The 26,152-nt window shown below is 40.8% G+C and overlaps 1 protein-coding gene across 1 annotated transcript in view; it reads left to right on the forward strand.

The window, feature by feature from the left end:
- LOC136863786 (cell adhesion molecule Dscam2) overlaps window positions 1-26,152 on the forward strand; it is a 1,545,364-nt gene that overhangs the window by 1,500,189 nt on the left and 19,023 nt on the right. Inside the window, exons 36-37 of the mRNA XM_068226091.1 lie at window positions 9,933-9,961; window positions 22,820-22,919. Of these exons, the coding sequence (XP_068082192.1) occupies window positions 9,933-9,961; window positions 22,820-22,919 (129 nt within the window). The remainder of the gene's footprint in view (window positions 1-9,932; window positions 9,962-22,819; window positions 22,920-26,152) is intronic.

The following is a 26,152-nucleotide window of genomic DNA, read 5'->3' on the forward strand; positions in this document are numbered from 1 at the left end:
CTTTAACTGTTCACGAGTTATTTGAGGTGGACGTCTTAGCTGAATCGCCTTGTATATCAATATTCACATCCATTTCAACTATTAAATAAAACAGGCTTCTAAATAATTACGTGAGTCATGTTATGTATCTTAAATGATACTTTCTTACAATCTGCTTTACGTCGCACCGACACAGACAGGTCTTATGGCGACGATGGGATAGGAAAGAGATAGGAGTGGTAAGGAAGCGACCGTGGACTTAATTAAGGTACAGCCCCAGCATTTTCTTGGTATGAAAATTTGAAACAACGGAAAACCATCTTCAGAGTTGCCGACAGTGGGGTTCAAACCAAACCTCACAGCCACTTGCTCGGTTATCTTAAATGAATTGAGACGAAATATAGAAAAACTTTGGGAATATGGAAAGGCATTTATTGACTTAGAAATGGCTTATTATAGTACAGAACAACGATCTAGAAAATTCTGATACAGAAAGACTTTTGGAAAAAATAGAACAGACTAGGATATTATGGAATACTCTTCTCTCCCAATCACGCATGACCATCAACTGAGAAGAGATTATTCATTTATGGTAATCAGTACTAACACATGCAGTTGTTCATACGAGGATTTTAAATAAAATAGTATTAACACAGATATTAGAATTAATATATTGCGGTCATGAGCAAAATTCCATTACATCCCTTCGATATAATCATCGGCGAAGTTCTACACCTTCTCCCAAATGTGTGGTATCCTATGGCATCCGTAGGATGCCGTCAGCGAGGTAGTTTCGGCGATGGAGCAACCTACTGCTCACAGCACTGATGGACTAGCAGGAAACCTGGTGTCTTGGAGAGGGTCTTCCAACCGAGGAAACAAATCAGAGTTATAAGGACTCGTGTGAGGGCAATGTGGAAGATGTCCCAAGACATCCAAATCGCACTTGCACAACGCGGTATAGTCAGTACTTCCGCCACATGGCAACGCGCACTGTCATGCAGGATGCAAAGTGGGTTTTCCAGCAAGAAATTTGGACGTTTCCGCTGCATGGCCGGACGCAAGTGGTCCTCAAGGAATAGGCGTTAGTGCGTTGCGTTGAAATTCCGCCTATGGTTTTGTGTGCCACTATCAACATGACTCTCACTTTACTGGATTCCCATTGAATTTTCTTTGGATGTAGCGATCGTGGGTGACGCCATTCATTCAATTGCCGCTTTAGTTCTGGCTCATACGCCCGTGCTCAAGTTTCGTCAATGGCCACAATAAGCCGGAGAAATGCGAACCCTTCATTTCTGTATCAGTCGAGATGGGCACCAGCTACAGCGTACCGGTCCTATTTCTGTACGTCTAGGATGTTGTGGGGAGCCCAACGGGGTGCAGTTTTCCTCAGGCAGAAAATGCTGCTCAGCACGTGCCACATCGATTGATGACCGATCCCAACTTCTAAGTAGAATTCTCGGACAGAAAATTTTCTCTGTTTTCACCTTCTTTCGTGTTCCTTTCCAACATTCTTCTGATAATATTACATCGTTTTGCTGTTTCCCCTTGTAACAGTAACAATTGAAATGGTTGAAACGCTATGTTTTAAATGTGTTGTAATGCTTGTTGAGACATAATCGACAAGACAGAATGGTTTGAAATTGAAACTGATCTAAAACAGAGAAGAGTACTGTCATCTTACCAAAAGCAGCTTATTGGGGTATAAGAATTAATACAGTACCATTTGCTAATGATACGGTGAGGAGAATGGACGCGGTAGAAGTCCAAGAACAGCTTGATGCAGTACATGGGAAATGAGAATCTGTAGCGAGAGATGCAGAGCAAGGGCAATGATGAGAGGGAACAAGTGAAATTGGAGACAAAATACTGAAGTCGTCGAAAAAGTACTTTATTGGGGAATTGAAGACTGGATATGTAAATGAGGTGGAGGAAAGAAGTGTTTTCTTTCGCAGAATTCACAATCTATTTCAGAGCATATTTATCCAATGATATAGGGCTACATCAATCATTAGATAACAGATGACGTAAGTAGCCAAGACCTGGCAGAGTTAAAGAACTATGAAAATCAAATTCAAGCCGTAAAAAGTATCTTTCTGCGAAGTACGTTGCTGAAAGAGTGAGAGATTAAAACAAAAATGCTGGAAATTTTGAGTTATAAAATGGAGAAAATATACTGAGAATTCTTGGATACGTTAAACGGATGAATGAAGAAAAATGCCGTTGTAAACCGTGGAATCAAAAGTGAACAAGGACGGTTGTAGACTTCTGAGTTGGGTGTGCGGAAGGTGGGCTGACCATTCGTTCGGGTGGACGAACGTATAGCAGACTCTTGCAAGTAAGCTACTGAAAACGCTGGTATACCTGTCTGAGGCACTCATATTCACCAAATGACTACTGAATTATACAAAATAAAATATAAAAGTTTATATGCAGTTTGGAGGGAGAATTTTAACTAAATATACAGTAGTCTACATTCCACTATTAATAATAGAAGAATCACTACTAACAATGTATGTATGCTCAAAACTATAAAAACGTACTACTTTGACCGAGAGAGTTGGCCGTGTGTTTAGGGTTGCGCAACTGTAAGCTTGCATTCGGGAGAAAATGGGTTCGAATCCTACCGTCGGTAGCCATGAAAATGGTTTTCCGTGGTTTCCCATTTTTACATAAGGCCGCGGCCGCTATTTTCCAATCCTAGCCATTTACCATCCTTCCGTCGTTGAAAATCTTCGATGTGTCAGTACGACGTTGAAGAAGTAGAAGAAGAAAAGTACTACTTTATGTACAAACAAATGTACACAGTCACGAAATGTTATTTTATACGGTGTGATTCTTCAAAAAAAATCATTCCTATACTCACGCCGAATGGACGAGTGTGTTCTAGCTAGCCGAAACACTCGGAGTGTGTGTCGATATCCAAAAACCGTCAAACTTTACGAATGAATCAATTAAACAGAAAAGTGAATCAATGCTACTGAATTTGTCTGCAGACAGGCAACGAAAAGAAGATCCTGCAAGGATAAAAGGAATTTTTTTGATATCCTTAGTTATGGCAGCGGAGTCTTGAGTAGAACTGTCACTCGGATGCCACTTAGGTCTAGTAATAATCAATTCCTCGTATACCTTTGACATTCATTCTCTGCGTATCTTTCAGACGCAAGGAATCCAACATCCAGCGGTATACCACAAGTGGAATCACCGGCAGAAGGTGATGAAATGCGGAGTGTCTTAATAATACGGCCAAACGATACGTTTGTTTTTGAAGTAAGGTTTTCTCATTCTTATTAATGTACATTATGTACATATACAATTTTGGGAGGGCACGCGAGTGGACGTACACGTGTTTGAATGGATTTATGCTAACTCGCGCCCATCCCTGACACCGTCACTGCAAATGAAAGGAAAGAGGAAAACCTAATTACATTGCGATGAATGGTTCAGGTGAAAATAGCGTAAGACAACGAGACCTCGGCTGGACCATCGTGAAGGATAAAAAGACTGGATGAAGAGCAAGTAAAATGGAAAAGACCTTTTTGCCTGCCATGGGTATGTATATCTATATATATAAAGTAACTTGTCCTAACTGACTGACTGACTGACTGACTGACTGACTGACTGACTGACTGACTGACTGACTGACTGACTGACTGACTGATTCATCATCGCCGAGCCAAAACTACTGGACATAAAAGAATGAAATTTTGAGGATATATTCATATTAAGATGTAGGTGCTCGCTAAGAGAGGATTTTTGGATATTCGGTCCCTAAGGGGATGAAAAGGGGTGTGGAATTTTAAAATGAGTGTATCTATATCTCAAAACTTTAAAAGTTTACAGATGTGAAAATTGGTATTTAGAATCTTCCTTAAAAATAATGAAACCCGCACTTTTTTATTTTCAGAAAATCCCAATAGGATGGGTGAAAGAGGGTGAAAAAGGGGTTGAATGCCTTTTAATCAGGATACCGGTACTTATATCTCAGAAACCGCAGACATTACAGACCTGAAAATTGGAACTTTTGTTCGCTTTTAAAAATACAGAAGCACGTATTTTTTGTTTTTGGAAAATCCAATTAATGGGAGGGTGAAAAGGCGGGTGAATTTTTGAAACGAGTGCATCTATATCTCAAAACTTTTAAAGTGAGTTACAGAGTGAATCGACGTGATAATACAGGTTTAATCAAGTAGACTAAGTTTCAGAGATATATTAAAGTCTCTACTTACTACTAGAATAGAGAATATTCAGAGAAAATTGATATTTTAGTGTCGAAATATTCTTGTTTGTTGTAAGAAGCCATCTTGTCATAGATTTTAAACACAGTAAGGTCGCACTCCAGTTCTGTGATCTAAGCGCTAACATGTAGCGGAGAATAAAGAAAAATAAATCCGCCATATTGAGTCTAAAAGATGACGGAGAAGTCTAAGGCGCGTCTCGACAAGGCCCTGACACAACTTGTGAATATAGCGGAAGGAGGCAGTTACCTGAAAAAGGAAGCCAAGGAAACTCTGCACAGAATCGTAAGTAACATCCGAAACTTATTTGCAGAACTACAATCAGCCTTAGAGGCAAGTGAAATGGCAGCAAAGAATACTCGAAATGAGGTTAGAACAGGTATAAGTACAGATATAGAAGTAGACGACAGCTACTCAATAGGACAACCAGCCACATCTAGCGACCCGAAGCAAGAAACACCATGTCGAAACAAGACGCTAGCAACTCCTGCTGGACAATGGAACATTCACAGAAGTCAGGAGGCGACACCAAGTAGCCATTCCACCGACTACTCTGGCAGGAACATAACACAGCTGATACCTAGCGGCCTCCGGGCCGACTCTTTCAGCATAGACAGTAAGAAGTTACGACACGATACTCAACAATCCGCGATAACAAGTGAGTTGGAAATAGAAGTTGAAAATAAACTGGAAGAAAAACTTTCCCAAAAACTAACACAAAAAATGGAGGCCATGATAGAACATCTCACCAACAATCTAAGAAATTTAATAGATGAGAAAATCAGAACCCAAATTACACACTGAGAATGTACCAAGCGGAACTAAACCGAAAGAAATAACGCGAAAATCTCCCAACCCGCTAACTACACAAAGAGCCTTAATTAACGACAAGAGAGACGAAGAGATCTCAGTAAACAACGACAAAAAGGAAGTAGACTTTGACGAATCAATCGGCGACGAAAACAACCAAACATGGACAGCAAGAAGGAAGCGCCGAGGAAATCAACAGAAGATGACCCCAATAGTAGTGGGCACGCAGCAACAACCCCAACAAGAAACGAACGCAACAGACGGCCCACTTCAGGCAGCCGTACGCAAAGCGTGGCTCTATATAGGACGCCTCCACTATAACTCCACTCCGGAGAAACTTATCCGACACCTCCGGAAACTAAAGGTGACGGAAATAATAGAATGTGAGGAAATAAAATCCAAAGGAACTCTAAAAGCCTACAAAGTAGGCATACCATTCAACGAGCTTCACAAAATCACACTTCCAGAAGAATGGCCTGAAGGGGCCATAATTAGAAGGTACAGGTTTTTTTGTCCCCAAAGCAGAGGTGCAGAACTCGAAGCTTAACCTCCTACTATGGAACGTTGAAGGACTTAAAAGCGCCTTAGAATTAACTGAAGGCGAGCTCCTAAGTAGCCATGACATACTCATCCTGACAGAGACTTTCGCGACGGACAATATAGAAATCCCCGGTTTCTACTCAAAACATATTCCTGCAAAAAAAGGACCGAGGGGAAGACCTACAAAAGGAATATCCTGCTTCTACAAACCAACGATAGGAAGAACATCTTGCGTCTGTGAACAAGAAGACACCATAATAATGGAGTCCGAGAGAGTGACTTTCGTAGGCCTATACATCGAACCACTGACCCCGATTGAAGACATCATAGCAATCGTGATGACTGCTCTAGGAAAGACGACCACGGGAAAAAGTATTATTATAGCGGGCGACCTAAACTGTAGGCTAGATAAGTATGATTGCAGAAGTAGGGAACTACTACAGATGATGGCTGAAGAGGGATTTACACTGGTTAGTAAGAGAGAAGACAACACATGCTTCGCACATAATGGTAGCAGTACCATAGACATAATCCTGTACAAAGGTAACGATCTACAAGTAACGGACCATAAGGTGTTATATTCCGACGCGGTGACACCAATAAAGAAACATTGTCCAGTGACAACTACTTTCAAATTGAAAGAGTCTACAGGCACACGACAGGAAACAAACCATACGAAAAGAACCTCCAGAAAGATAGACGTGAATAAAATACGCTAAAATGGAGACAAGCTTAACATCTTTGAAAAGAAGATTCAGGAAAAGGATCTAGATGCTGCTGCAACAGCGCTAGAAGACATAATCAAAGCCGCAACTTCCACAATAAACGAGAGAAAGGCAAAGAAATGGTTCGATCAACAATGCTATACAGAGAGAAAGAGAGTCATATCAGCCCTTCACGTGGTCAAACGCACTCAAAATCAGGACGACCTGATCACATATAGCAGACTCCGAAAAGAATATAAAAACCTTCTAAAGAAGAAACGAGACGATTTCACAGAACTAGAGGCTAGAAGAATGGTGGAAGAATACCCCTACATTGCTCTAAAGCCACGACAGTCACAGACAATGGGGAAAATAGAGATGCCAATCTGGGAGGCTCACTTCACAAACATCCTAAACCAACAAAGTGTCAACGAAGCTCATGAAATAACAAGACAATACGATGACATCAGAAGATTTACAACATAGGAAATTAGAAACACTATATCAACATTGAAAAACAAGAAGGCAGCAGGCCCGGATGGGATATTTAACGAGCACATCAAAGCAGCCTCGGAAGTTTTAATCCCAGCAATCACGAACATGATGAACTTATGTCTGTATAAAGGACAAATCCTGGTGAGCTGGAAAACCTCGAAAATTAGAATGATATACAAGGGAAAAGGAGAGCCACTTGACCCAAACTCATACCGGGGAATCGCGCTAGAGAACAACTTTCTCAAAATTCTGACGAATCTTGTGAAGATAAGACTAAAAGAGGAAATCGACAACAAGATCCCAGAGGAACAATTTGGATTCAGGAAAAACCGAAGCACCCTACATGCAGTCAAAAACCTCATAGACGACATCGAGGAGGATATAAGATTCCCAAAAGGAAAATTCCACGCAGTATTTGTCGATTTTACAAAAGCGTTCGACAATCTCAAAAGTTCCTTAACATGCGCCAAACTAGAACAGATGGTGGAACAAAACAAGGAACTAAGCGTCTTGATGCACAACATCCTGAGTAAAAACACCATCATAATATCAGACAACGTAACAACCTCGCAAGAAATTATACAGACAAAGGGAGTGTTACAAGGAGACCCCCTTAGTCCCCTTCTGTTCAACGTAGCCACACATGACGTGGTCCAAGCAATAAGAACTTCCGCTCCGTCCCTCATGATGTATATATACGCAGACGACATGGTGATGGGTTCTCACGATACTAACGAACTCCAGAAAGGAATAAATGCTCTAGGAACATGGGCTGAATACAACGGACTGCAAATAAACGCAGAAAAGACAGTACACGTGGTCTTCAGGAAAGGAGGACGCCTATCTGCAAGGGACAAAATTTACCTCAAACATGAACCTCTACAAACTACGAACAGCTTCAAATATCTGGGCGTAACGGTCCAGACAACAGCACACTCATTCAGAATTCACACAACACAACGAGCAGCTGCCGCAACCAAAGCCATCTACGACATCATGCCATTAAGCAAACTTTCCCTGGAAACAGCTATAGCCCTCTTTGAAGCCAAAATCGTTCCTATTCTAACATACGGAATAGAGATAACATGGGAAAAGTTAAGCTATAAAGACCTAATACGAATGGAAAAAGTGAAAGCCAGATTCTTGAAAGCAGCCCTCGGAATTTCAAAGTACACCAAGTCAAGACTAGCGTACGAACTCGCGAGAGAAACATTTCTAATAGAGGACCTGAGATGGAAATTCAATCTGCCCTGTACAGAGAATTGGAAGAAACTGCGGTTAGAGAGGGAGAAGAAAAAGAAGGAGATATGGCCAGAGTTCTACTCTTCAGAGGCCATGATGAACAGAGCATGGACCGGCACAAACCAGGAGCTGAGACATTTTGTAAATTCCATGGCAGTCCATGGCTACCATCACAAAATCTGTAGGTCGAAGACATACCACGACCCGGACTCGATGTGCATATGTGAACTCTGTGATAAACATTGCGACCGATATCACGTACTGTCGTGTAAAAATCGTGTGAAATCAATCATAGACCTCTGTATTGTGCGCAATAAAGTTTATATAGAATGTTCATTAAAAATAAAGAAGCACGCATTTCTTTGTTTTCGGAAAATCCCAATAGGAGGGGTGAAAAGAGGTGAAAAAGGGGTTGAATGCCTTTAAAGAGAATACTTATATCTCAGAAACTGAAGATATTACAAACCTTAAAACTGGTGTTTGGGATCTCCTTTAAAAATAAAGAAACATGTATTTTTTGGTTGCGGAAAATCCAATTAGTGGGGGGTGAAAAGGGGGCAAACTTTTAAAATGAGTGTATCTGTATCTCAAAACTTTTAAAGTTTATAGATGTAAAAATTGGTATTTAGAATCTCCTTTAAAATAAAGAAACATGTATTTTTTTGTTTTCGGAAAATCCCAACAGGAAGGGTGGAAAAGGGTGAAAAAAAGGTTGAATGCCTTTAATGAGGCTACTTATATTTCAGAACCTGGAGATATTACAGACCTGAAAATTGGTATTTGGGATCTACTTTAAAACTAAAGAAGCAGGTATTTTTTCGTTTTTGGAAAATCCAAATAATGGGGGGTAAAAAGAGGGGGTGAATTTTAAAAATAAGTGTGTCTACATCTTAAAACTTTAAAAGTTTACAGATGTAAAAATTGGTATTTAGAATCTCCCTTAAAAATGAAGTAACACGTATTTTTTTGTTTTCTGTAAATCCCAATAGGAGGGGTTTAAAAGGGTGAATAATTGGTTGAATGCCTTTAATGAGGATACATATATCTCAGAAACTGAACATATTACAGAACTGAGAATTTGTGTATGGGATCTCCTTTATAAACAAAGAAACACGTATTTTTTTATTTTTTTTTTATTTTTGCTTTTGGAAAATCCAATTAATGGCGGTTAAACAGGAGTGACAAATTGGGGTGAATTTTTTGAAAGACTATATCTACAGAATATCTGAGAAACGTAAAATGTCGCAGACGTAAAAAGTGTACATTTGGAATCTCCTGTAAATGTAAAGAAACACAGGTGATTTGTTTTTGGAAAGTCCACTTAAGGGGAACTAAAAGTGGTGAAATTTTAAAATGAGAATTTCTACAGTATATCTCAAAAAGTTAACATGTTCCATAAGTGATTTTTTACCTTATTAAAAATAAAGAAACGTGTATTTTTAGTTTTCGGAAATACCACTTGGGTGGAGGGGGGGGGTAAAATTGACTGAAGATAGTGTTGATTTCTTTTAATTAGGCTAGTGATATCTCAAAAATGAAGATGTTACAGACGTGAAATTTGATATTTGGAATCTGCTTTAAAAAGTAAAGAAACGTGTCATCATCATCATCTAAAGGCTTCGCCTTGTCGCTGCAACCATTGATCTCTTCTCTCTGCGATCCTTTTCATCTCTCCATAACCTTGGCATCCCATCATCTCAAGTACCTCTTCAATGATCTTCTTCCGTGGTTTCCCTCTGCCTTTCTTTCCCATCACCTTGCCTTCGAACAAGTTCTTTATGAAGTTATTATGCCGGAGAATGTGACCGAAAACTGATGCTTTTCTCCTTTTTATCGTTGTTATTAAAAGTCTCTGGGTGTTTATTTCTCTAAGCACTGCTTCATTAGTTTTCTTCTCAATCCAGCTAGTTCTTGTCATCTTCCTCCATAGCCACATTTCCACTGCCTCTAGTCGTTTCACGTCCTCCTTCAAGAGAGTCCATCCTTCACAGCCGTATAGCAGCACACTCCAAATGAACGTTTTGATAAATAATTTCTTTTGTTCAGTATTTAAGGATTTATTAGTTAAGAGCTGCTTCTTCTCCTCAAACGTTTTCTTACACAGGGAAATCCTTCTTTTTATTTCCACAGTGCATCTGTTGTCATTGGTAATAACTGATCCTAAGTAGCAGAACTTGTGCACCTGTTTTATTAAAATATTTCCAATTCTGAGCTGTGCCTCTGGCTTCATTTTAGATTTGCTTACAACCATAACATTAGTTTTATTTACATTAATGTTAAGTTGGAAATCTTTTAAGATGGATGTTAATTTGTTGAGCATGATCTGCATGTTCTTCTCATTGTCAGCCAGAAGTGCAATATCGTCGGCAAATCTAATACAGTGTACAGTTGTTCCATTTATTTTAATGCCAGGTGTTTTGGATTTAAAAATTTTCATGGCCTCTTCAATGTACAGATTAAATAGAAATGGTGATAAGGAACACCCCTGTCTTACTCCTTTCCTGATTCTCACCTTGCATACTTTATCGTTACTTTCGATGTTTATTCTTTGATTGATGTAGAGGTTAAGTATTGCTTTTCTGTCTTTCCAGTACAAATGAATGTCCTTCATAATTTCGAACAGCCTTTTCCAATGAACATTGTCAAAAGCTTTTTCCAGGTCTACAAAAGCTATATATGTATTTCTGTTAAGCTTCAGTCTTCTCTCCAAGATGGTTTTAAGTGCTATAACAGCTTCTCTTGTTCCTACTCCTTTCCTGAACCCAAACTGATCATCATTTAGATTCTGCTCAATTTTCATTTTGATTCTGTTTTTTAATATGCATGTGAATATTTTTGCTGCATGTGAAACAAGACTTAGTATTCTGTAATTGGAGCATTCTGTTGAATCTCCTTTTTTGTGCAGAAGTACTGCTTTGCTTTCAACAAAATCCTCTGGCATATCTCCGTTTTCATAGCAGTACTGGATGATTTTGAAGAGTTCATCCTTCAGATTTTTTCCAGAGTTTTTCCACAGTTCAGCAGGCAGTTTGTCTGGCCTTGTTCTTTTTCAGCTGTTGCAGTGCTGTTTCGAATTCACTTCTCACTATGGGAGGACCTAGTTCATCTTGTGAAACCTGGTCTTGTTTTATGATGTACTCATCTACATTGTCAATTTCTTCTCCATTATATAGATCCTCCAAATACTCTTTCCATCTCTTCATTACCTCCTCATCTTCTATTAACAGACTTCCTTCCGTATCTTTTATTACACTGGATTTCATTTTATCCTTGAATTGTGTTCTTTTTACTTGATTGTGTGCTCTGTCAACATTTCCGATTTTCATATCATGTTCTATGCTTTTACAAATGTCATTCATCCATCTTTCTTTCGCCTCTCGGCACTTCTGTGTAACTAAGTTTTTTTAGTTTCTTATAGTTTATCATTCCTTCTGGGGTATTTTTCCGGTGTTCTTTGTTTCTTTCCTGAATGAGATTTAGTATTTCTTCAGTCATCCAGTTCTTCCTGGGTTCAAGCGTCTTTTTTCCTAGCACTTCATCTGCTGCCATTGTAAGTGAAGCTTTGACAGCGTCCCAATCTGTTTCGTTGCACTCGTATCTGTCTTTTCTTCGAATGCTACTTGTGTTAATGGATCATTTAACTTTTCTAGATTCCATTTCTTGCTTCTTGGTTTCCTAAACTTCTTCAGCCTAATTCGACATTTTGCTAATACTGGGACATGGTCGCTGTCGATGTCTAAGCCAGGATAGCTATGGCATGAAGTTACCTGATTTATATACCTTCTCTTAACTAGAATGTAGTCAATTTGGTATCTGTTATTATCTCCGAAATCCTTCCATGTGTAACGTCTTCTATTAGGTATGTCAAATACAGTGTTCATTATGATCATGCCCTGTTCTTCACAGAAGTCCATCATACGTTCTCCTCTATCATTTGTTCGTCCTAGACCGAATCTGCCAGCAACTTTTCTAGTAATATTGCTGCCAACCACAGCATTGAAGTCTCCCATTATGATTATGTTATCTTTGTCTTTGTTTGGTTTAATTATATCTTCTATTTTATGATACATTTCCTCAACTTCATCGTCGTCATGTCCAGTAGTAGGGAAGTATACCTGTATTATTACCATATCTGTTGGTTTGGCAACTATTTTCACCATCATTATTCTATCATCAACATGATATGTGTTTAGCACGTTGTTTGCCCACTTCTTTCCTAATATTACAGCTACTCCATATTGTCCACCATTTTCATTTCCACTGTACACAATTCTGAATGGGTCACTGTGGAAATCACCTTTGCCAGGCCATCTAGTTTCACATAATCCCATGATATCTATTTTGTTTTCATCCATAATTCGTTTGAGTTCTTCTAGTCTTCCTGTTTTTAGCATTGTTCTTGTATTCCATGTCCCTATTTTAATCCCTTCTCCAAACTTCTGAGGTTTTCGCTTGCTGACGACCTGGGATACCTCAGTTACTCCCCTGCCGGATCTTGGTGTCCGAGTACCATGATCAGTAGTATCTAAGTTACAATTCGTACTATCCATGGTTGCTATACTAGGAAAAATAATGTGGTGGTTTCCCGTTGCCTTCCACATCGCAGTTTTACTGCCATTCAAGTCTTCTTGACCATGCCAGTAAATTTTCAGCGACAGTCCAGTAGACACCTTAGTCCTGCACTGTGCTGATACTGATAGCGCTGCTTCCACTACCACGAAGAGAGACTCCTCCGCCTTTCCAGCTGTTGGGAGATATCCTCATCCACCCTTCAAGCCGTTGGTCCTCTTCACCTGTAACCCTAGGTAGGGGCCCTATAACAGGGTGCTACCATCCGGAGCCAGATGGACCCTGGTTTTTTAACGAGGTTTATACTCCTCCTGCTCCTCCCTTCCTCATCACTTGCGAGATGAGGCCCCGGGCTTGCAACCGGCATGGCGGAGTTAAAGAAACGCGTATTCTCGGAAAATTAAATGAGAGGAGGGGGGTTAAATTATTGAAAAATTAATTGAATTTAATTGTATGAGAATACTTACATCTAATAAAAACTATATTTGTTACAGGCGTGAAAATTGGTATTTGGATCTTCTTTAAAATCAAAGAAAAACGCGTTTTGGGGGGGAATAATCTCGGGGGGCGGGAGTAAAAGGAGTTGAATTCCTTTCATGAGGACACATAAATCAAAACTGAAGAAGTTAGAGTCGTGATAATTGGTATTTAGAAGATCCTTTACTATTAAAGAAACGAGTTGTTGCAGGAAAATTCACTTGGGGGGGGGGGGAGTGTGAAAGATGTGAAAAAAGTGAATTATTTTTACGGGGATGCTTATATCTCAAAACTGAATGTTATAGACGTGAACATTGGAGTTTGGAATCTCTTTTAAACATAAAGAAACACGCCTTCTTTTCTTTTTTGCGGGGGGGGGGGGCGAATGAAACAAACGACGGTGGGGTGTAAAAGGAGGTTAGACCAATTGATTTTACTGTTTATTCATTCCATTCCTGACCCTGTCGAATGACTGGAAACAGGCTGTGGATTTTCGATGTACTTATTCTGATCATAAACCGATCATTTTTAATCTTTTCTGGGTTCGTTTTCAAGAGCCATCTTTTCCTTGGGAGAACGTTCTTAGATTACAGTAGATTCTCCTGGCATATAAATAAAAATTAAAAACATTTGAAATAAACGATAGGAATGAGATTGACTGGCCAATTGTTCATCTCTATAATAAGGTCAATAATGCACGGAAGTATGTCATTCGTATCGCCAGAAATTCCGCGTACTTGCCTACGCGCGACAATGGTGCTGGTCACAATGTCAAAAATGACAATGGCAGCAGATGGAATTTATCGCCAATTAGCGGTCTTGCATCTTGCTGTGGGGTCCAGAACATCTATAATAATAATAATCATAATAATAATAATAATAATAATAATAATAATAATAATAATAATAATAATAATAATAATAATAATAATAATAATAATAATATTCTGGACCGTCGTCAAATGTGCGGACCGCGCTGGAAACGGGTCTGGACAGGTAATGACTACAAATGCAGTCCGGCCGCGGGTTCAGTACTGCCAAGGCACCCAAGAATACACCACGCCGAATCTCCTCAAGAATTTGATCCATATTAAAAATGCTTATAGGAAAAGATGGCAAACATTTAGGGACCGAACTGACCGGGTGGAATACGTGGTTCTAGCCCGGGAAGTACGAAATCGATTGCTGGAAAGAAAGATTGAAAAATGGGAGGGAACTTGCCGTAATCTCTCAGAAAACGAGTCAGATTTCGAATTTTGACGGATTATATATAAATCGATATCCATTCAATTATAAATTTCAGTATAATACCGTAGCGAAGCACGGTTATAGTTGGGGACGAATCATGACGACCTCGCCTCACACCACTACTTTCCAGTGGCAGCATTGTGTCTATTAGCGACTTATAGGATTTACTACCTCTACTGCAGCCAGAGTTGCCAAATCGGCTACTGCACTCTACATGAAGAAAGGGTAAATACTACAGAGAATGAGGAAGAAAGTGGTTTGGCAGCCTCTGCAAAACAAACAAAGATCACTTAGAGCTCGTTAACTCAGCAGTTGCAGGGTGTGATTGACTACTGGCTTTCAGCTCGCTTCCAGGAACTGAGGTCGTCATGTTTTGTCCCCAACTATATCTTGCTAGTCTATATATATAACATAACTTGTCCTGACTGACTGACTGACTGACTGATTCATCATCGCCGAGCCAAAACTACTGGACATAAACAAAATGAAATTTTGGGGATACATTCATATTAAGATGTAGGTGCTCGCTAAGAGAGGATTTTTGGATATTACGTCGCTAAGGGGGTGAAAATGGGGGTGAAATTTTAAAATGAGTGTATCTTCATCTCAAAACTTTAAAAGTTTACAGATGTAAAATTTGGTATTTAGAATCTTCTTTAAAAATAAGGAAACACGTATTTTTTTTGTTTTCAGAAAATCCCAAGAGGAGGGGTGAAAAAGGGGTTGAATGCCTTTAATCAGGATACCGGTAATTATATCTCAGAAACTGAAGATATTACAGACCTGAAAATTGGTGCTTTTGATCACTTTTAAAAATAAAGAAACACGCATTTTTGTTTTGTTTTTGGAAAATCCAGTTAATAGGAGGGTGAAAAGGGGGGTGAATTTTTAAAATGAGTGTATCTATATCTCAAAACTTTGAAAGTTTACAGATGTAAAAATTGGTATTTAGAATCTTCATTAAAAATAAAGAAACACGTATTTTTCGTTTTCGAAAAATCCCAATAGGAGGGGTGGAAACGGGTAAAAAAATGGGTTGAATGCCTTTAATGAGGATACTTACATCTCAGTAACTGAAGATATTACAGACCTGAAAAGTGGTGTTTGGGATCTCCTTTAAAAATAAAGAAACAGGTATATTTTTGTTTTTGGAAAATCCAATTAATGGGGGGTGAAAAGGGGGTGAATTATTAAAATGAATGTATCTATTTCTCAAACATTTAAAGTTTAAGGATGTAAAAATTGGCATTTAGAATCTCCTTTAAAAATAAAGAAACACGTATTTTTTGTTTTCGTAAAATCCCAATAGGAAGGGTTGAAAAGGGTGAAAATGTGTTGAATGCCTTTAATGAGGCTACTTATATTTCAGAACCTGAAGATATTACAGACCAAAAAATTGGTGTTTGGGATCTCCTTTAAAAATAAAGAAACACGTATTTATTCGTTTTTGTACACTGACTGACAGAGCAAATGCAACACCAAGAAGGAGTGGTTCGAAAGGGATGAAAGTTGGGGAAAAAGCAGAGACGGCACGGACGAATAATTGATGTTTATTTCAAACCGATATGCAGGTTACACAATGCGCACGGCATCGACTCAGTAGGATGTAGGACCACCGCGAGCGGCGATGCACGCAGAAACACGTCGAGGTACAGAGTCAATAAGAGTGCGGATGGTGTCCTGAGGGATGGTTCTCCATTCTCTGTCAACCATTTGCCACAGTTGGTCGTCCGTACGAGGCTGGGGAAGAGTTTGCAAACGGCGTCCAATGAGTTCCCACACGTGTTCGATTGGTGAGAGATCCGGAGAGTACGCTGGCCACGGAAGCCTCTGTACACCTCGTAGAGCCTGTTGGGAGATGCGAGCAGTGTGTGGGCGGCCATTATCCTGCTGAAACAGAGCATTGGGCAGCCCCTGAAGGTACGTGAGTGCCACCGGCCACAGCACATGCTGCACGTAGCGGTGGGCATTTAACGTGCCTTGAATACGCACTAGAGGTGACGTGGAATCATACGCAATAGCGCCCCAAACCATGATGCCGCGTTGCCTAGCGGTAGGGCGCTCCACAGTTACTGCCGGATTTGACCTTTCTCCACGCCGACGCCACACTCGTCTGCGGTGACTATCACTGACAGAACAGAAGCGTGACTCATCGCAGAACACGACGTTCCGCCATTCCCTCATCCAAGTCGCTCTAGCCCGGCACCATGCCAGGCGTGCACGTCTATGCTGTGGAGTCAATGGTAGTCTTCTGAGCGGACGCCGGGAGTGCAGGCCTCCTTCAACCAATCGACGGGAAATTGTTCTGGTCGATATTGGAACAGCCAGGGTGTCTTGCACATGCTGAAGAATGGCGGTTGACGTGGCGTGCGGGGCTGCCACCGCTTGGCGGCGAATGCGCCGATCCTCGCGTGCTGACGTCACCCGGGCTGCGCCTGGACCCCTCGCACGTGCCACATGTCCCTGCGCCAACCATCTTCGCCACAGGCGCTGCACCGTGGACACATCCCTATGGGTATCGGCTGCGATTTGACGAAGCGACCAACCTGCCCTTCTCAGCCCGATCACCATACCCCTCGTAAAGTCGTCTGTCTGCTGGAAATGCCTCCGTTGACGGCGGCCTGGCATTCTTAGCTATACACGTGTCCTGTGGCACACGACAACACGTTCTACAATGACTGTCGGCTGAGAAATCACGTTACGAAGTGGGCCATTCGCCAACGCCGTGTCCCATTTATCGTTCGCTACGTGCGCAGCACAGCGGCGCATTTCACATCATGAGCATACCTCTGTGACGTCAGTCTACCCTGCAATTGGCATAAAGTTCTGACCACTCCTTCTTGATGTTGCATTTGCTCTGTCAGTCAGTGTATATACAGGGTGGTCGGAAACAACACAAATCAGCTATACAAGCGTTAGAGGGTTGGACATACTGATAACAAATTTGAAAAAAATAATTTGAAATCTCGCACCGTTGCCATATCATCATCTGCTGAAGTCAGCCAATCAGATCGCATCACGGGCGATTTCAAATAGGCTTAAGACCATGCCGAAAAACCAGCACCATATACAAATACACCGTGGGTTTTAGCCGGTGTCACCGCAGCGTACTGTGGCTCGGTCATGTCAGCTCAGAACTCCGTGTTCAAATACCTCCCATGGCGAAACTGTTTCTTCCATTGGTGCTCTCAAGCAAGTCTTTAGTTATATGCATATTTAGCTACACTGCCTCACAAAGCCCATTTGTATTCACCGTATTCACCCGCGAAGCGAGCTGATTGGCTAACTTCAGCAGCTGATAAAATGACAACGTCGAGAGATATGGAATTATTGTTTTCAAACTAAGTATCAATATGACCAGCCCTTTAACCCTTATGTGCCAGGTTCACGTTGTTTCTAAACACCTTGTACACAAGAAGAAATAATGATTATAATGGCGTCAAACACAACGATGATGATGATGGTGAATTGAAATTATATTTACCTATATAAGTGCATTGTCTCTATTTCATTTGGGAATTACTATTTAACTCACAAACACCTAAATATTTTCAAAAATAGCACAATTCTTCTAAGTATGTGTTCTATTAGTAAAATTGTTCGTAAGAAAGTCTGGTGTTGATTCATATAAATGTGTTGATCTGTTGATCTAATTTGGTCCAACCGCAATTTACTATCCAAAATCTCCACCAAGTAATGTAGTCATTGGGAAGAGAAGCCAACAATCAAAACTTCAGGCCATTTGTTTATCAAATTGGAAAAGGAGCTATCTATACCAATTGAACTGAGAGTTGATATAGTAGCCGCTGTGTATCATATAGGCCTACGTAAAGCCGAAAATTGCAAGCCAGTCAGTTTGAGATGTGTTGCATGAAAACTTCTGGAAAGCATTATTTCGGATCAACACGGCGACCACGGAAGTTGATCGGTATCTTGATCACGAAGGAAGTCAATAACGGGATTTTTTATGCTGTAGGTTGGCCTGTAGAACTTTCAGTACCATCCTTGCCGACGCTGTTTTGTTTCTTCCTTAATTACTTGAAATTTGATCTGCCGAAGTCCAAGCTTGGCCTCAAGGCCTCTCTTCTTGAGCTCTTCAAAATCTCTTTCATTAAGGGCCAAAACAATTGTCCTTCCTGTGTCATTAGTAGCTGTTGCAATCTGCACTCTCCACTCTTTCGTCGGAAGTTTGGTGTCATGCTGATGTATCCTGACAAGCACACCATCAAACTTCATCTTGTAAAATGGGGGAGGAAACTTTGTGATGACCTTTGTAGTATTCAGCACCTTCTTGGCTTCTGCCACCTCCAAATTCTCCCCTTTCCAAGGGTTGCAATTGGCCACTGTCTGTTCCAGTCAGCTTTCAGTTTCTGTATTTGCACAGATCAGTACCATTGCTCTACTTTCCAGCCTTGCAGACTCGAGGAAGCCTGGAAGGCATCCGTCCGACAGCTGTTTCATTTGCGCTGTCAGAGCAGAAGAGTTTCTGGATTTGCACAGATCAGTACCATTGCTCTACTTTGCAGCCTTAGAGACTCGAGGAAGCCTGGAAGGCATCCGTCCGACAGCTGTTTCATTTGCGCTGTCAGAGCAGAAGAAAGTTCCTTCACGTCTTGCTCCTTCAGTTTCCCGTCTGGAAAGGTTTTAGGTATTATTGCTACCTTGATTGAAGTTAGTATTTCCGAAAAGGACATCCCGCCTCTTCTTTATGTTTCTTGGCGGGAGGTTTTGTTGCTGAACTTGATGGCGTACTATCCCCCGACCTTGGCCTTTTGGGCGTTGTCGGAGGGATAGCTTCTCGCCGATCCCTGTTCCTTGGCTTCTTCTCAGTCCTGTTTCCAGCTGCTATTTTGGCTTCCTTTCTCACTCTCTTCCTTTCCTTGTAATATGCACTGTTGCGAGGTGGTCTGCCGATATGAAATCTGCTGATTTTTCTATGCAGAAATTTTCAGTTCTGTCTCTACGGACGTTCCTGGTTTGCTTGTGGTAGCAGTCTGCTCTACTGGAGCTTCTGTTGCCATTTCTTGTTTTGAGTCGGCAACAGCCTGTCCAATTGGGACTTCTGTCTCCATTTTTTCATCTTGGGCTTGCTCCCGGACCTGCTCTACTGGAGCTTCCATGGCTTCCCTTGATGTCGAAGTTTTTGAAATTGGTTCTTTATAAGCATCCATATTTCAATCAATCATAGAGTTTTTGTCCCTTATGGGGTCCTGAGCGTCGCTCTCACCATCCGTGAGCCAGACATTGTCCTCCCGCAACTGAGGCTCTCCGTAGCAGAGACCACGCCCCTCAGTCGTCCATCCAGCGGTCCTCCCCCGGCCCGAACCTAGCCAGGAGTGTTCCATCTTCAGTAGGCCTACTCGCGTGGTCTCCACTTGGAATTATCATGACTGAGTTCACAACCATAACTTTCCCCCTAGGTTGGGATCGCCCCTTTCCCAACCCGCGGCTCGTCCAGGCTAAGTAGAGCAAAGTGATGTGTTGGTTCCAGCACCCCGCAGTGAGCTTTCACCTCGATCACCAGCCCCACGTCACCTGAACTACCATATCACCCATGTGGAGGAACCATGGATGCCTCTCTAGCATGTGTGGGCGAGGCCTCCACTTCCAAGCATGACTTGGGCTGGTAACAATCACAATGCCTCAAGACGTTTTCTGGCAATACCTGTTTTTGGTCCGCGAGAGGGTATTTTATTTCCTTCAGACCCTCCAGACAAGTCCAGAGGGCCCGCTATCCGCCACCTGGGACGCGCCCGATAGGGGAAAAGGTAAGAAAACCCCCACGGGCAAATGTGACTTAGTACGGAAGGTCATTGCGTATTACACAGTCTTGCGTAATGCTTAATCTGTTCCTTACGTCAAAATAGTTCTGAATCACCTTGAACGGAGGAGTTCCTGAACTTTTACAGAAAAACGAAAAACAGACACAGAGGTGCCATATCAGTGCTATTTATTGCATACAAAAACAACAAATAAGAGCCTCTACAACAATACTGCTTGGCTTTTTCAGTTTATTTACTGAATACAGCACACTTCGGGACCTTTAATACCGGGTAACGTGTCCCTTACGTTGATGCACGCCTGAATTCGTCTTGAGATAACGTCCACTAGTTCATCAAGATAACGTTGGTCCAAACTGCCCCACTGCTCAACGGTGATTCGGCATAGGTCTCGCAGAGTGGTTGGTGGGTCGTGATGTCCATAAATAGTCTACTTTAATTTATCCAAGACATTTTCGATAGGATTCATGTAACACGACGGCCACGCAAGTTGATCGGTATCGTGATCACGAAGGAAGTCATTAACGGGAACCGCACGAGGGCTGCGCGCATTATCGTCCATTAAAACAAATTCTCCTCCAAAACATTGGCGATATGGTGTCACTATGAATCGGAGAATTACGTCCCTGCATCGTACAGCCGTGACATTGCCCTGCATGACTAGGAGTGGCATACTACTGCCTAACAGGAACTATGTTGCTTGCAATAGTATTCCTAATAAACAACCCTACCCCAGACTCTGCCATTCCCTTTTTAACACCCGTCAAGTACACTTTACAATCCCCTATCTCTTCTTCGTTATCTCCCCTTACCCGAATATCACTTACTCCAAGCACATCCAGATGCATCCTCCTTGCTGACTCAGCCAGTTCTACTTTCTTTCTTTCTTTCTTTCTTTCTTTCTTTCTTTCTTTCTTTCTTTCTTTCTTTCTTTCTTTCTTCCATAAGCCCCATTAATAATCATACCTCCCGATGGAACTCCATTTCCTTCGCTAAATATAAATATGAGTGGTGTTATGAAAAGTAGGAAAGATCACAAAATGAAAATAAAGTTGCAATTCAAGAGGACAAATTGGGGCAAACTACCACCTTGCTGCATGTGCTGGACACTGTGCCTGGGACGTGAAGCCTGACTAGACTGCCCCCAAACACTTTGCCGACGATCGTCAGGAACAAGGCTTATGTGAGAGTCATCGGTAAAATATACTTCGTGGCAAATCTGAAGGGACCATTCAGCATAATGTAGGGCCCATCTTTACCGCACCACATGTTATCTAGGTTTGAGAGCTGGGTCTCGCCATGGACATCAAGAGCGAAGTTGTGCTTCGTGCAACCCGTTTCTCACAGTTTGGATTGAAACGTGGCGATCTGTGGCTGCTTTTAGATAAATATTCAGCATGGTGGCATTGCGTTGAGTGTTCCTCCGAGCTGAAATTCGAAGGTAACAACCACCGACTGCAGTCGTAGCCCTTGGAATACCTGTGTGAGACAAGTCATCAAAATTTCATGTCCCCCTGTGCCGCCTCCATGTTCGAACCACATCATTTTGATTACGATCCACATGTCGATCAACTGCCCTTGTTAACCATCCTAGTTGACATAATGTGACTATGCATACACGTTCACATGTCAACATTTCACGTCGTGCCAACGCTCACTACACCTCTAATGCTTCCACTCCAGTGATTACAACTACAACTGAAATACTGCCTCCCATTAGGCGTGGCGTTCTTCCTGTGAGTTGAAGCTCGTACAGTTGTGTGTTTACAAGGGTCTTAAGGGTCGCCTTTCCTGTCTGCCACTATAGTAACACAGTTAAACGGCACACAGAGGTGATGCAAAACGTTGTTGATATCTGTTATAATATGGGAGACGAGATCGCGATGGTTTAACGTACAAATTACGTAATAATGTAGATTCAATTACAAATATGAGTCAAATGAGAAAGAAGTGGCACATGATGCCATAATCCGTGCTTCAGACGGATACAAAATTTGCAAGATGTAAACGAACACATCTTTATGAGTTCGGAAATGATTAAAATAGCAGTGCATTCTGACAATGAATACCTCAACAATGCCAGATTCCCTCTGGTTTCAAGGCATAGATCAACAGTGTGTGTTTGTGCAACCGTGTCTCTAAAACCAAGTGTTAGTGTCAGTGCTTAAAGAGGTACAGTATCAATGTGGTATATTATGTGTTGATGGTGAGAGGCGACAATTTGTGTTGATACGCATAAACAGCGAAGAGCAATCTATATAGACTGTATATATGCATTGTAACTACTGGTCGTCGGGCTCACTACAAATGGTAGTGCAGTCCTCGCTGTCGTTTACCACTGCTTTTGTTCTAGAGTTATTTAATGTATATAGGGAGTCTTCCAGCAGTTCTTCATTATTTTAGAATCAGTGGAGAAGTTATTGGAGAACCTAGGTGCAGTCAATGCCTGTTTAATCGTTTTCAGAGGATTATGTAATGCCCGTAGAAGATATATCAACACGCATATCTATGTACACACACTGGGAGAGAGAATTTTCACGCTCTATCAGAACTCGAGAGATCCGTTTTGGTGAATTCTGGAGTTGAAATTACGGACATTTCGGTTAATAATTTTATTTATTTCATGTTCATTATATTAAAAATTAAATCATGAGGTAGTATTCTATTGATAATGCAAATGAAAACCAACTGTATTTTATTTATTCTATATATATTACAATGCATGTGTATGTTACAGGGGGTGCAAACTTCATCTATCATGGACCAGAGTCTAGCACTTCCACAGAGCCCTCGCCGCTCTTCGAGAGGAAATCCTTCCCACGGAGAGGACGAACCAAGTAAGTTAATACACTTACCATTAATTCCTGCTACTGTATTGATTAGAACATGTTTCTAGAAAAGCAGTGCTCGGTATGCGCGGTAATCATTTATTGCAACTGAATAAGTTTTATTCTCACAGCATTCATTAGTATTCTGCTGACATCGTCCTTCTAAGATCATTAGTCCCTACGTGAAGGACTAACACTTGGACATCGTCACTATCTTCCAATTTTTCACCTTCCTGGGACAGCTTATCAGTTTCTATTCTTGGATAACACTGTATCATTTTACCAGTCCTCCTTAAAACATCACAACTGCAACGTATCATCTAGTCACCCATGATGATTAGCCTACGTCACGTGAATTCTTCACAGTCGAATCGCTTTTCTATTCTGAGTCAGCTATCGGAACATTTTTTATTCCTTCGAAAGATCGTCAAGTTCGGTTTCACTCTTCCTTTCAGTAATGCTTTCTATCTGTACTTACGCTCTTCCTTCAAATTATTCCAGCCTCTGTTCTAGTGACTCCTATTTTCAGGTCTCTAGCTTTGATTGTGTCCCTCATATTTTCCAGTGTCACAAATTTTATACAAGCAAAGGCTATAAGGACAATCTTCATTTTCCTTTTTTACCTTAGCTCATCCGAAGTGGAACCACTTTAGGCACATCACGCACTTGATGTAATTGTTTAAGTTTTGCTGTGCGTGGAACACTCAATTGCCATCGCTGTTTCGGGTACACGGACATCACACTCCACTGCTGGTCTTGGGGCCAACTCAACACCGCCAAGAACTAATAATTCTGCTATAATAACTGCCAGGAACCATAAATTACAAGGTCCGGAATGTCCACTACGTCGTGGGATGGTGGGCCTCATCCGTTCGTGCCACATCCCTATCCTCGCCTGGTAAATGTCCAAGGAGCAGCCCATGGTCAACAACTTCAGAGAACTGGAAAAACACGTCCTTCCACTTCGGCAGCTCAAGTGGTTCAGTAACTCCAACATAAAAGCTTCCTTTCAGTGCCTAATACAGAGATAATTAGCATAGAAATTTAATATGTATATCAATGCAATACCGATATTTAGTTGAATATTATGCTATACCAGACATTACTTTTCCCCACAACGTACTATTTTTCACACGATGGAGACGAAATGAATTCGACAAATTCGGTTATAGACCTCAAACATTGGTATTTTGCGTGGACTGGAATAAATTGAATAGTTCCAATATTCGCCACATAGAGGCCTCTCAGTCGTACTGGTCGCTACAGAACTTAAAGTCGGATACTCACCAACGCTCGACCTAACTATGTGACGTCACGTTTCCAAACTCAAGCTGGTTGTATGGCCTGTAGTATTAGGTGTTGACTAGAGCCGAATCTGTGGATCTGCCTCTTATTATCGTTTAACCTCCCTGCCCTGCCGACTAGAGTCTCGTCGAAAACGCGCGTACTTATCAAGGCCAAGTGATGTCACGAGCGAGAACAAATCATGCCCTGATGATGTCGATAATGGAGGCCACTGCATGAAATGTGCGAGACCACTCGCTAGCCAAGTTCGCAGCAGGTTACGCTGAGCCACGCATTCACAATGCGTGACGACAAAAACATAGAACAGTGCATGATAAATTATAGGATGGAAGTTACAAATTAGTGGCCAAGGTTGTAAATAAAAAAGTGCATGTTGGGAAAACTTTTTAACTTACAATAAAGTTTTTCAAACTCTTCCTTTAAGCGCCGCTTTCAAAACAGAATGGCATTCGCCCCATCACGATAATGAGCATAAACTTCAAATAATATCCTTCAATGGTAATATACCGCGCAAGTTCACCTTAACCCGGGCCGGTTCCTTAGCTAAATCACCGACTCAGCCGGGAATCGAACCCGGGACCCTTTGGACCGAAGGTGACTACGCTGACCAGTTAGCCATGGAGCTGGACTATAATAATAATAATAAGAAGAAGAAGAAGAAGAAGAATAAGAAGAATAAGAATAATTTTTGTAAGAATTTATTGCAGCCGAATGGCCAAATTGGTACATACATGACATATATTACATTTCCTTAGGAGCTTATTCTGTATAATAGCATCTAATTATAATATTCAGTATATAGTATTCAAACAGTTTTATCCGTCCTCTTTTCTCCCTATTATATTAATAATAACTGTGTGGTTCCTTTTAAGTGTGCAAAATGTGCAAATAATAATAATAATAATAATAATAATAATAATAATAATAATAATAATAATAATAATAATAATAATAATAATAATAATAATAGCAACAAGAATAGTAGTAATAATGGTTCCTTTGCTGTTTCGTCAACGTGAGAAGAGGTAAGTCCAGATCCAATTTTAGTAAGATGTAGTATTTAATAATGGTTTTGCCTTTACGTCCCACTAACTACTTTTACGGTTTTCGTAGAGGCCGAGGTGCCGGAATTCAATCGTACTGGCCTTTGGTCCAAGGGGTCTCGAGTTCAATTCCTTGCCGGTTCGGGAATTTTAATTAATTATTAATTATTTACTTATTTATTGTGCTTCAGACAGGTACAAACCTAATGATGTGAAACACATATACATATACTATTACATTAGATAAAAACAAATATTAAATTAAAATTATAATATCTCTTATGAAATTCCTTGTAAAATAAAGTCATAAATGAAATAAAAAATACAGTTTTCTTCAGTCACATAGTATTACAAATATTCAGTTACATATGCACATATTATAACAAGGTATTTAAAATATTACAATTAAAATGATTTAGAACTGCTTTAAAGCTGCATTAGTACTGTAATTATACATGATGGTAGTGATGTTATCGAAGATAATAATGATGATGAGGTAGATGGTATAACTAGAAACTAGAATATTAACTAAAGTTATGAGTTTAACAATAGTAATCAGCAAAGTGGGATTTTAACTTAGAACAGAAAACAATTAAGTTATTTGTTTACATTGTTTTACTATGGATGTGTATGTAGTTGCAAATATATCTAGTCTGTACTCATTGCTACATTTATTAAATATTTTCATTGAGTTTAACACTGGTGAATTACTATGTTGTTGGGTTCTTGATCTAGAGCATTCGAAAGTAACATATTTCGGGCGTGTAGATCGATTAGGGACAGACAAGTTGAACAGAGAGAAACCTTAACTGGATAATCCCGATGGCTCAGAAGCTGGGTGTGTGTGCCCTTTTCAGAATTAGAATTCATTACAGCTAGGCCCCCCTCCTCACA

Source organism: Anabrus simplex, chromosome 2, assembly GCF_040414725.1.
Source record: "Anabrus simplex isolate iqAnaSimp1 chromosome 2, ASM4041472v1, whole genome shotgun sequence".
Lineage (NCBI taxonomy): Eukaryota > Metazoa > Arthropoda > Insecta > Orthoptera > Tettigoniidae > Anabrus > Anabrus simplex.